This window comes from Cervus canadensis, chromosome 26, assembly GCF_019320065.1.
Source record: "Cervus canadensis isolate Bull #8, Minnesota chromosome 26, ASM1932006v1, whole genome shotgun sequence".
In the NCBI taxonomy this organism is placed as follows: domain Eukaryota; kingdom Metazoa; phylum Chordata; class Mammalia; order Artiodactyla; family Cervidae; genus Cervus; species Cervus canadensis.
Window position 1 is genome coordinate 49,426,775 of NC_057411.1, and position 12,553 is coordinate 49,439,327.

General features: G+C 52.0%; 1 protein-coding gene across 1 annotated transcript in view; it reads left to right on the forward strand.

Annotated features, from left to right (window-relative positions):
- Positions 1 to 12,553, forward strand: part of SORCS2 (sortilin related VPS10 domain containing receptor 2) — a 488,906-nt gene that overhangs the window by 426,243 nt on the left and 50,110 nt on the right. Inside the window, exon 9 of the mRNA XM_043447910.1 lies at positions 7,258 to 7,437. Within this exon, the coding sequence (XP_043303845.1) occupies positions 7,258 to 7,437 (180 nt within the window). The remainder of the gene's footprint in view (positions 1 to 7,257; positions 7,438 to 12,553) is intronic.

Below are 12,553 nucleotides of genomic sequence, written 5' to 3' on the forward strand. Positions count from 1 at the left end.
GGAGTCCAGCCCTCATGGATGACTTTGAAGGGGCCAAGACTTCAAAGGAGGAAGTAACTACAGATGCGGTGGAACCAGCGAGAGAACCAGAATTAAAAGTGGAGCCTGAAGATGTGACTGAATTTCTGCAAGCTCGTGATAGAACTTCAAGGAATGAGGAGGTGCTCCTCATGGATGAGCAAAGAAAGGAGTTTCTTGAGATGGAATTTACTCCTGGTGATGATGCTGTGAAGATTGCTGACATTACAACAAAGGATTTAGATGTTACACAAGCTTAGTTGATGGGGCGGTGGCAGAGTTTGAGACGATTGATACCAATTTTGAAAGAAGTCTACTGTGGGTAAATGCTATCAGACATCATTGTGTGCTACAGAGAAATTATTCAAAAAAGGAAGAGTGAATAGGTGCAGCATTGTTCATCCTTGTCTTATTTTAAGACGTTGCCACAACCACCACCCGGATCACACGGCAGCCGTCAGCATCTAGTTCAGACTCTCCACCAGCAAGGCTGTGGTCCATGTGATCAGATTGGCTAGTTTTCTGTGATTATGGCTTCACTGTGTCTGCCCTCTGATGCCCTCTTGCAACACCTACCATCTTACTTGGGTTTCTCTTACCCTGGACGTGAATTATCTCTTCACGGCTGCTCCAGCAAAGTGCAGCCGCTGCTCCTTACCTTGCACAAGGTCGCCCCTCCTGACCTTGAACATGGAGTAGCTCCTCTCAGCCGCAGCCCTTGACCTTGGACATGGGGTAGCTCTTCTCAGCCGCCACCCCTGACCTCGGAAATCACTGCAGATAGTGATTGCAGCCGTGAAATTAAAAGACGCTTACTCCTTGGAAGGGAAGTTATGACCAACCTAGACAGCATATTAAAAAGCAGAGACATTACTTTGCCAACAAAGGTCCGTCTAGTCAACGCTATGGTTTTTCCAGTGGTCGTGTATGGATGTGAGAGTTGGCCTGTGAAGAAAGCTGAGCACCAAAGAATTGATGCTTTTGAAGTGTGGTGTTGGAGAAGACTCTTGAGAGTCCCTTGGACTGCAAGGAGATCCAACCAGTCCATCCTGAAGGAGATCAGTCCTGGGTGTTCATTGGAAGGACTGATGCTGAAGCTGAAACTCCAATACTTTGGCCACCTCATGTGAAGAGTTGACTCATTGGAAAAGACCCTATGCTGGGAGGGATTGGGGGCAGGAGGAGAAGGGGACGACAGAGGATGAGATGGCTGGGTGGCATCACCGACTCGATGGATGTGAATTTGGGTAAACTCCGGGAGTTGGTGATGGACAGGGAGGCCTGGCGTGCTGCGATTCATGGGGTCACAAAGAGTCGGACACGACTGAGCGACTGAACTGAACTGAACTGAACTCCATCAGCAAAAGATTATGACTCACTGAAATCTCAGATGGTGGTTACCCATTTTTTAACAATAAAGCACTTTTTAGTTAAGGTATATACATTTCGTGAGACATAATGCTATTGCACACTTAAGAGATTACAGTATAGTGTGAAAGTAACTTTTATTTACACTGAGAAACCAAAGAAATCTGTGTGACTCACTTTATTGTTTGATTTATTGTGGTAGTCTGGAACTGAACCCACAGTATCTCTAAGGTGTCCCTGTACCAAAAAATAGAACACATAAATGGAACCAAAATGGAATTCTGAAGCTAAAAGGACCGATAATTGAAATGGAGAATCCACTAGAGAGATTCAAAAACAGATGTGAGCAAATAGAAGAAAGAATCAGAGAACCTTGAAGATAGGACAATTGAAATGATAAAACCTGAGGGAGAGAAAGAAAAAAAATTTGAAGAAAAGTGGACACCATCTAAGAGACCTGTGGGCCATCATCAAATGAGCCAACATACGAACTATGGAAGTCCTAGAAGAAGAAGAGAGAGAGAGAAAGGGGCAGAGAAATTATTTGAAAACCTGAAACTTTCTTAAAACTGATGAAAGACATTAACTATAAAGATCTTTAAAAGCTTGGTGAGCTCCAAGCAGCATAAACGCTAAGAGTTCCACACCAAGACACATTATAATCAAACTGTGAAGCACAAAGAAAGAATCTTGAAAGCGGCAAGAGACAAGTCACTCATCACATACAGGGATCATCAGTAAGATTATAGGCAGATTTTTTATCAGAAACCTTGGAGGCCAGAAGGCAGTGAGTTACAATATGCAAAGAGCTGAAAGAATTTGGTGAAGATGTTGGTTCCTTCAGCTGTTCCTTAAATTTTATGTAAAAATCTATGAGGAAATTTCCCCTATCATTCTTACTAAAATGTTTTTAAGCTTCCCAAAAGTACTTCTTTAAAATATTTTCACTACAACTAATGGAATAATGCAAATATATGTACCATCTCTACCTGTTTACCACTCCATTCCTCCTTTCCGTGACAATCTCACTTCATTCCTCAAGACAACTGTTGTAGGAACTCTTGCTGCTGTTCAGTTGCTTATTTGTGTCCAACACTCCTTGCAGCCCCGTGGACTGCAGCCACCAGGCTTCCCTGTCCTCCACTATGTCCTGGACTTTGCTCAGACTCACGTCCACCGAGTCAGTGATGCCATCCAACAACCTCATCCTCTGTCGTCCCCTTCTCCTCCTGCCCTCAATCTTTCCCAGCATCAGGGTCTCTTCTAATGTCAGCTCTTCACATCAGGTGGCCAAAGTATTGGAGTTTCAGCTTCAGCATCAGTCCTTCCAATGAATATTCAAGGTTGGTTTCCTTTAGGATTCAATGGTTTGATCTCCTTGCTGTCCAAGGGACCCTCAAGAGTCTTCTCCAACACCACAGTTTGAAAGCATTAATTCTTTCATGCTCAGCCTTCTTTGTGGTCCAGCTGTCATATCAGTATATGACTACTGGGAAAACCATAGCTTTGACTATACAGACCTTTGTTGGCAAAGGGATGTCTCTGCTTTTTAATATGTTGTCTAGTTTGTCATACCTTTCCTTCCAAGGAGCAAGCATCTTTTAATTTCATGGCTGAAGTCACCATCCACAGTGATTTTGGAGCCCAAGAAAATAAAATCTGTCACTGCTTCCACTTTTTCCCCCATCTATTTGCCATGAAGTAATGGGACCGGATGCCATGATCTTAGTTTTCTGAATGCTGAGTTTTAAGTCAGCTTTTTCACTCTCCTCTTTCACCTTCATCAAGAGGCTCTTTAGTTCCTCTTTGCTTTCTGCCATTAGAGCAGGATCATCTCCATATTTAAGGTTGTTGACATTTCTCCCAGCAATCTTGATTCCAGCTTGTGATTCATCCAGCCTGGCATTTCACATGATGCACTCTGCATAGAAATTAAATAAACAGGGTGACAGTATACAGCTTTGATATACCCCTTTCCCAATTTTTAACCCGTATGTTGTTCCATGTCTGGTTCTAACATTGCTTCTTGACCCACAAACAGGTTTCTCAGGAGACAGGTAAGGTGGTCTGGTATTCCCATCTCTTTAAGAACTTTCCACAGTTTGTTGTGATCCACACAGTCAAAGGCTTTAGTGTAATCAGTGAAGCAGAAGTAAATATTTTTCTGGAATTCCCTTGCTTTCTTTCTGATCCAATGGATGTTGGCAATTTTATCTCTGGTTCCTCCGCCTTTTCTAAATCCAGCTTGTACATCTGGAAGTTCTCAGTTCACATACTGCTGAAGCCTCGCTTGAAGGGTTTTGAGCATTACCTTACTAGCATTTGAAATGAGCACAACTGTATGGTAATTTGAACATTCTTTGGCATTGCCTTTCTTTGGGATTGGAATGAAAACTGACCTTTTCCAGTCCTGTAGACACTGCTGAGTTTTCCAAATTTGCTGACATGTTGAGTGCAGCACTTTAACAGCATCATCTTTTAGGGATCTTAAATAGCTCAGCTGGAACTCCATCACCTCCACTAACTTTGTTCATTGTATATTCATTCTTATTCTTCATCTTAGTTTAACAAACCCTAAATATTAGCTGGTGCCTTGCTTCCCAGCTGGGACTAAATTTTACAGCTTCCCTTGCAGCTATATGTGGTCATTTCTGAAATCTGGCCAATGAGATTAAGTGGAATCGTCAGGTCTGGGAGAATTCTCAGAGCCCTATTTTAAAGGCTAGCCTTTCCCTCCTCTTTCCTCTCTCCCCCCTTTTGCCTTGCACGTTGACGAGATGGCTGGCTGGAGGTCCAGCAATCATCTCAGACCATCAGTAGAATGGGGTAGAATGGGGCCGTGGAACGGTGACTCAGAAGGAGATGCTGTTCCTGGTGACTCTGTCCCTGGTGATTCCAGCTTCTACACTGGAATGTCTGCCTCTGGAATCCTTTTACATTTGGGGAAAAATGAGTTTCTATCGCATTTGAGTCACTTTTTTTGGCAGTTTCTATTACTTATAATCAAACCTAATTCTACCTGATAACAAACATTGGCAACTCTGATGTTTCCACATATTTCTCCAGACATATAGATGTGTGTGTGTGTGTGTGTGTGTGTGCGCGCGCACGCACGATCAGTCTCTCAGTCATGTCCTTTGTGACCCCATAGACTCTTTGTGGCTCCATGGACTGTACCTGGCCAGGCTCCTCTGTCTATGGGATCTTCCAGGCAAGAATACTGGAGTGGGTTGCCATTTCCTCCTCCAGGGGATCTTCCCCACCCAGGGATCTCTCCTGCATCTCATGCATTGGCAGACAGACCCTTTGCCACTGAGCCACCTGGGAAGCCCATTTAAGTATATACACACATGGAAACACATATACATATGTGTAATATTTTAATGTCTTTTGTTTAGAAATGGAGTCAACAGATGTCTCTGCTTCTAACTTTCCTTTTAAAAGAAGAATAATATGAATAATTTAAGGGAAAAATTGTATATTATTTATCACTCTCTAAACACCAAGGATTTTTGAAAGACTGGTCTCAGTGCATGGAGAGAAACGAGCACCCTCTAGCTCTGCTTGGGGGAAAGGAACCTAATGTAACAAGAACTTTAAAAATGTTCCTTCTCTCAGATGCAGCAATTTCCCTTTTTAGATTTATGTTGTGGAACTACAGAGAACACAGAGATGTATGTCTGGGAATGTTTATGACTGTTTTGCACATCGTGCAGGAGATGCTAAAAAGCTCACCGGTGGGGAAATATTCAGTGAAATATGGTACATCCACAAAAGGGAATATCATGCAGTCACTAAAAGTGGTGTTTATAAATAATTGTAACAACAGAGAAACATGCTCCTCATATAACACACAAGAGCAAGCTACAAACCATACGTGAGAAAGTATATGAATCACATTTGGGAACAAGCCCAGAAGTAAACATTTTTAAATGTTAGTATCAGGTCTCTCTCGGAGCAGCACTACAGGCGACTTTTACTCCCTTCACACATTTTCCTTTGTTTCCCAAATTCTAGTAAACATTTACTCAGGTTTTGTAAACATTTAGCCGGGTGTGGGGGAGACCAAGTCAGAATGAAGGTAATAGCGGTAAATACTGATCAGTCCCCGTGTGACTGATGCTGGGCGCTGCGTGAGCTCGGAACCTCGGCCGACGAAGGTTTCCTTGTGCCGGGCTGCAGGATTAGCGATACCCAGGACACCGCGGCTTAGCATGAGAAATAGGAGAGGGGAGGTGGGTGAGAGGAGCAGAGATGCCCCACTGCCCAGGCTTCAGGCGCAGCCCTCCGACTCCCCATCACCCTGCTGTCCCATCTCACAGGGGGAGCCGACAGGCCTGTGACCCTGACTCTGTAACCCCTCCCTGGCTGTGAGTTGCTTGGGTCCACTCACGTCTGCAGGTCGCTGTCCCTGGGAGGGAGGTGCATCTCAGGCGTTTCACAGCACTGCCCCCCTCTTTTGTGCAAAGCCCTTTTTTTATGGCTGCAGAGTACCAGGAGGTGGGGGTGGGAGCAGGCAGGAGGGGAGGCGCCATCACCGGCCTCTTCACTGGATTGAAGGTCTATAAAGGGAAGAGAACCCTGAACTACACTGGCCGTGGTGGGCGCATTGGCGGCGTGACCAGCGTTGCCCCGCCTCCTCCACCATCTGTCCTCCACTCCTGGATCTTGGAAGCTCCGCAGCCAGAGGGGCAATAAAAGTCTAGGTGTGATAGAAGGCAAGCTGGAGAGGCTGTAACATAAAAGCTCCTTACAGCTTTGAAACAGGCCTGTTCAGATGCCTTTTCATGTGGCTCCCACGCAGCGTTTGGCGCTGGCTGGGAGCGAAAAGGAAAACAAGAAATTCAGCTTAGCCCTGGGTTTCTTCTTCTTCCTTTTTATTCAACTGTGGATTTTTTTTTTTTTTTATTCTGAATTGTCAAATCCGGAACAAATCCTGAGGCGGGGTGCCTGGCCCCCTCAAGAGCTGCCAGGCGTCCTGCTCCAGGTGGGCTTTGGCCTGGGCCGCTGACCGTCTCAGGGCAGGCCACCTGCCCGCTTGCTGGCCAGGCGACTTCCCTCAGCTCCCGCCAGGCCCCGAGCCGCCCACCGCCCTGCACGGGCCTTGTTGGCTGTGCGCCTGGCGAAGGTAGGGGCCGTGGGCAAGGGCAGGGTGTCCTGGCCTGGAGGAACTGTGGGCAAAGGGCAGCTCCCTGTAGCAGGCCATCGAGGAGGCCCTGGGCGTGAGGCTGAAGCAAATGAATCCAGCCCTCCTTCCCAGTGCAGCCCGGAGGGCAGAGACCAGTGTGGGTGCCCGATGGGGCCCGGGGCCTGGCACAGCGCCTGGCACATAGCAGGCACTTAGTGAACACGTGCTGAGTGAGTGGACGCACAGGTAGCTTATCTGAGCCTCAGGATGGGGTCGGGGAGGGGCCTGGAAGGAGCCCCGTCCCCGCCTCCCAGGGGTGATGCTCTGGGATGCAGGAGTCTCAGCCTCCTCCTAACTGCAGGGACAAGCAGGCAGACGGCATGCAGGGGCCGGGGTGGGGAGAAGTATCACTGCGCCCCACCCGGTGCCTGGGCAACCCTCCCCCCACCCAATGTGGAGGGTGGGAACACGACCCCCGTTTTGAAGCTGGGAGAACGGAGGCCCAGAGAGGTAACGGGACTTGTCTAAGGCCACAGAGCACTGCGGGCAGAGCCGGGGTGAAAAATCTGGGTCAGCCTGACGCGAAGAGGGCTGTGGCCAATCCCCCCAATCCCACCAGGTCTGAGGCCTACCCATCCCTCCCCCTGGGCCTGCTCTATCCCCCCTACGCCCCACCCCCAGGCCAGCTTCCGTCCCCCGCACCAGCCCCAGCCCGCACTGACGCCGCTCCCCCGCGCCCCCAGGATCTGCAGGTCATCAGCACGGATGAGAGCCAGGTGTTCGTGGCCGTGCAGGAGTGGTACCAGGCCGACACCTACAACCTGTACCAGTCGGACACGCGCGGCGTGCGCTACTCGTTGGTGCTGGAGGATGTGCGCAGCTCGCGGCAGGCGGAGGAGAGCGTGGTCATCGACATCCTGGAGGTGGGACCTGAGGGGCGTCTGGGGCCCCTAGCGTGGGCTGCAGCGGGGCGGGCCTCTCCCCCAGCCCCGGCCCCGCCCACTCCCTCCCTAGTCCCTCCCACTCCCTCCCTAGTCCCTCCCACTCCCTCCCTAGTCCTTCCCACTCCCGCTCTGACTCCTCCCACTCCCACCCCGGCCCCTCCCACTCTCACTCTGGCTCCTCCCACTCCCTCCCCAGTCCTTTCCACTCCCTCCCTAGTCCCTCCCACTCCCTCCCTAGTCCTTCCCACTCCCGCTCTGGCTCCTCCCACTCCCTCCCCGGCCCCTCCCACTCCTGCCCCAACTCCTCCCACTCCCGCCCCAGCTCCTCCCACTCCCGCCCCAGCTCCTCCCACCTTGCAAAAATGCCTTAATTTAGGCTTTCTTTGCCGATCTAGAGGATACCATGCAGGTATTTTCAGAGCAAGAGAGAAAACTCACTCTTTCTGGTGAGATTTAAAATCCAGGAAAGGAACATTGTGTAACTCTGCTCATGAGAAGAATGGAATTCTTTTGTGGGGATGACATCTTGCTGAGTTGGGGTTCGGGTTAGCGGTCCCCACCACCAACTTACTTGTCAGCTGTCATCTGCAAAGCCATGCATGCCTTGAACGCCACTGCACGAAAACAGGCTGAGGGACAGAGGATGGGACCCCTCCCATTGCTGGCCTCTCTGTCTCCCCCCACCCAGGACTGGTCTCTGCCCCGTTTTGTGTATTTCACCTCTGCCGGGCTCTCTCTAGTTCCCTGTGTCTCCCCTGGCCCTGCAGCTCTTGTCTCTGAGGCTGGGGGTTGGGGCCTCCCCGCCTGCAGTTCCCAGACCCCCCAGTGCCCTCCCTGGGGGGTCCCACCCCTTCTGTGTCCCATTTAAGCTTCCATGTGTTCTTGTCACATGATGCTGAAGGGCTGAGCTGATCAGATCAGAGGCTCTGAACTGGGGCTCCTGACTCCCATGCACTTGGATTCCATAAATATCAGCCCCACACCCACAACAGCCCAACCTGGACCCGGCCTTTCAAGGCCACCTCTAGTATCCCTGTCCACATCAGAGCTGGGGAGGGGCTCCCTCAGCCGCTTTACAGGTAAGGAACCAGAGGCTCAGACAGGGCAGGCAACCTACCCAGGTAGATGGGGAGGAAGTGAGAAAACCAGGGCAGCCCAGGTCTGTCGACCCAAGCTCTGTCCACCCTCCTGGCCAGCACTCCCTCGCTTGGTCGTCCACCATTAAGCTCCTCCCTCGGGGAGCCCTGGCCAGTGTGTCCTCATGGTAGATGCCAGTGGTGGGCCTGCCAGACTCTGCCGTCCCTGCCGGGCTGGGGAGAGTGTCCCGTGGGTGGCCAGCCGGGCCTTGAGTGGACAGAGCGGGTCAGTCGGGGTAGGAGCAGGCCTCCCGGACAGAGCTGGGGGCTGCAGCCTCCATCTCCGAGTTGTCAACAGCAGCGCGGAACTGCTTTCTCCAAGGAAGTGATGAAGGTAACCATTGGTTTACAATGAAAACCCATTTGTGGGTTTACTACTTGAGTTGGACACAGTCCATGGCTTAGGGCCGTTTGCTAAAAGTTACAGGCAAAATGGGCGTGTCACTGACTCGGGATGAGGGCACCGCAGACAGGGACAGCCTGGCCCTCTGCGGGTATCGGTATCGCCTGTGGCACATGCCTGGCTCCAGGCCCCACCCCCTGGATGCAGGTAGGGGAGGACCACCTCTCACAGAATTCCAGACTCTACAGGAAGACCAGCCCCCACCAGTGGTTCCCACCTGGTGAGTCGGCGTCTAGAGGACACCATGAGTGGCAGCTAACTAATCCAAGATGGGAGTCAGGGAGTGCTTCCTGGAGGAAGAGATGCAGATGGATTTAAGGCCCAGCTAAAGTTAGCCAGGCGTGAGGAACCAGGAAACAGCAATCCATGCCAGAGACCAGGCGGTGAGAGGCCATGGGGACTGCAGGGAGCTCACAGGGGCCAGGCCCAAAGCTGGGCCTCCTCGTAAGTGACTTGGCTTCCCTGAAATCCACCTAAGGTGGGTCTCGGGTGGTGGTTACGAGCAGAGCTCTGGAGCCCCACTGCCTGGGCTCAAATCCCAGTTCTGATACGTATTTGCTGTGTGACCTCGGGGAGGTTAGCTTCAGCTTCCTCGTCGTGAAACAAGGATGTCAGCAGTACCTTCCTCAGTGGGTTGTTGTGCCAACTGGAGGCCTCTGTTTCCACTGAACACTTAGAGCAGCCCAGTACTCAGCGAGCTCGACAGTTTTCACAGCCGTGGCCCTTTCTGGGGATTCAAGATCGTGTGTGGGGAGGGACTGGCCTAGAGATTCTACATGTGTGCCTGTTCCATCATCGCCCCAGTTATCATTCATCTAATGGCCGATCCAGGAAAAATGTCTTGTCCGAGACATCACAGGCAAACACTGCCCCGAGAGGCCTGGACTTTCAGGGGCCATGAACTCACACCGCTCCTCAGTGTGAGTGGGTGGGTGTCCTGGTTCTAGACCAGATGACAGCCCTTCTCTGGGGGCCCCCTTGTGTTGAAGCTTGGGTTAGGAAGGGGGATATGGGGACTTCTCTAGTGGCGCAAGATGGTAAAGAATCTGCCTGCAATGCAGGAGACCTAGGTTTGATTCCTAAGTTGGGAAGATCCCCTGAAGACAGTGGCAACCCACTCCAGTATTCTTACCTGGAGAATCCCATGGACTGAAGACCTGGTGGGCTGCAGTCCATGGGGTTGCAGAGAGTTGGACACGACAGTGACTAAAACTTTCATGGGTTCTCCCAGTCCTGTACCCTGATGCTGAGAAGTCCTGACCACAGCTAGGAGACAGCCGTTGTAGTGGGCTGAATGGGACACCCCCCCCCCCCAAAAAAAAAAGTAAAACCACATCAAAGCTATGACCTTGAGCTTCTTTGGGAAAAGGATCTTTGCAGCGTCACTAAGTGAAGGGTCTTGAGATGAGCTTGTGTTGGGTCCTAAACTCATGACAAGTGTCCTTGTAAGGAGCAGAAGAGGAAACACGGACACAGGGAGGAGGGTCTGTGCAGATGGAGCAGAGAATGCCTGGAGGCCGCTGAAGCTGGAGGAGATGAGGAAGCATCCTCCCCAAGAAACTTCAGAGGGAGGACCGCCCTGCCAGCCCCTTGATCGTGGACCTCTGGCTTCCCGACTGTGAGGAAACAGAATTTCTGTTGTTGGAGCCCCGCCCCGCCTCCCACTTTGTGATACTTTGTCTCGTCAGCCCCAAGAAGCGAGCACAGCCATGAGGAGGGAGGGCACGTGAAGCGGGTATGTCGGCTTTGGAAGCTGGCACTCAGCTGATCAGACCCACCACGGGGAGACTCGGCCTGCTCCTACCTCTCTGGAACAGGAGGGTCTGGGTTATTTACTGCTGAGTGTTTTCATGGAGACCAGTTGGGATATAAAAGAGTGCTTTCCGTCAAGCCATCACCAGGCAAATCAGCGTTGAATCTGCCCCTGGGACTTCAGGGAAGGCATCTGGACCCAGCACGGGGCAAGCCGGGTGCCTGCCTCCAGTGATGCTCAGATGGGCCCGAGACAGAGTGACGTCACTACGAGTGAGAGAGAAGGGGCCGTGGTCCTCCCGCCCCTGGGTCGTCCCCCAGAAAGACCGTCCCCGAAACATCGTCTGTGGAGTGAGGGCCAGACCCCCATCCCCACCCCAGACAGCAGCCTCCTAGCAAAAGACGCAGGCAAAGGGGGATGGAGTTGGCAGTCAGAAGATGGGAAGAGTTTCCAGCGATTTCCATGAGGCCCACTGCAATCTCAGGGATCCTCGCAAGTGGAAGGAGCAGAAGGAATCAGAAAAACACAGGGAATTGTGGAGGAATGGCCAGGGAGCTGCTGCACAACTGGCTCTGAAGATGGAGGAGGGGCAGCAAGCCAAGCCCCTTGGGTGGCTCTAGACTCTGGGAAAGGCAAGGACCCAGCGCCTCCCTGTAGCCTCCAGGACTAACCGGCCCCCGACACCCTGCTTTCAGCCCATGGGACCCACTCCTGTTGGGCTTCCGGCCCCCAGAGCTGTCACACGATCTTGTGTGGTTTAAGCCCCATCCGTCTGTCACCTGTTGCAGAGGCCACAGGAAACACATACTCCATTCACTCTGCATCAGAGTCTTCGGGTCCCTCCCCAGCCTGCTCCCCAGCTGTTGGGCCCTTGCCATGGAGGCCTAGGAAAGCATCGACCTCGTGGAGTCTGAGAATTTAATGCAGTGGCGCTTTATTAACCCCCTTGAGTGCCATGTAGAAGGCACTTACTGTGAATATCACCATTGCCCTGAGCGTCACCTCTGGTCAGGGAACTCCAGATAAATCTTGTAACTCCGTGCCTCAGTTGCCCTGGGTTCATGCTATTTATAGAGCAGCAAAGGCCACTTCAGGCCCATGGGGGCTCCAAGGAACACAGGCCACACCAGCGGGCCTCAGTTACTGGGTCCCAGGCCTCCACGCCCGAGGAACTTGCCAGAAAACTTCACCTCTGTAGAACCAGGAGGTTGAACAACTGGGAACTGCTGATGCTTGACCGTTTCTTATGAGCTGACTCAGTGACTGACTATGGCGTGTGTGGGGGTCACCTCCCCCCAGGAACCCTGAGAAAGGGAGCATGGGGAACTTTGACCCTTGTCCAGGGCAGGCTGGGACCAGCATGGACCCCAACCTCAACCTCCTGTGGCAACCTCCTGTGGGGCTGAGCTGACAAAGTCCCCAGAGGGAAGCCCAGAGTGACTCCACTGGCCCAGGCCCTGTGGGTCCCCTGGGAAGGAGGCGGGGGACTGGGACTCTGAGTCAGGAGCCCCGGCTAAAGACGGGGTGACTGAGATGCACATGCACGTTAAGGACCAGGACTCTGCTCGCCGTCTGACAGTGGCTGGACCTGGGAGGACAGCTCGGTGTCGTGAAATGCACTTGGCAAGTGGGGTCAGACAGAGCAACCTCCCAGCCAGAGCTCAGACTGCATCTCTGCTCCCTTGTGCCCGGAGCCCCACTCGCCCCCAGGGTGTACAGTCAGCCTCGGCTCAGGGCTGTGGTCAGGGCCAAATGAGGTCATGCACACAGAGCTCTCACACGGGGCTGGGCAGGCATTTACCA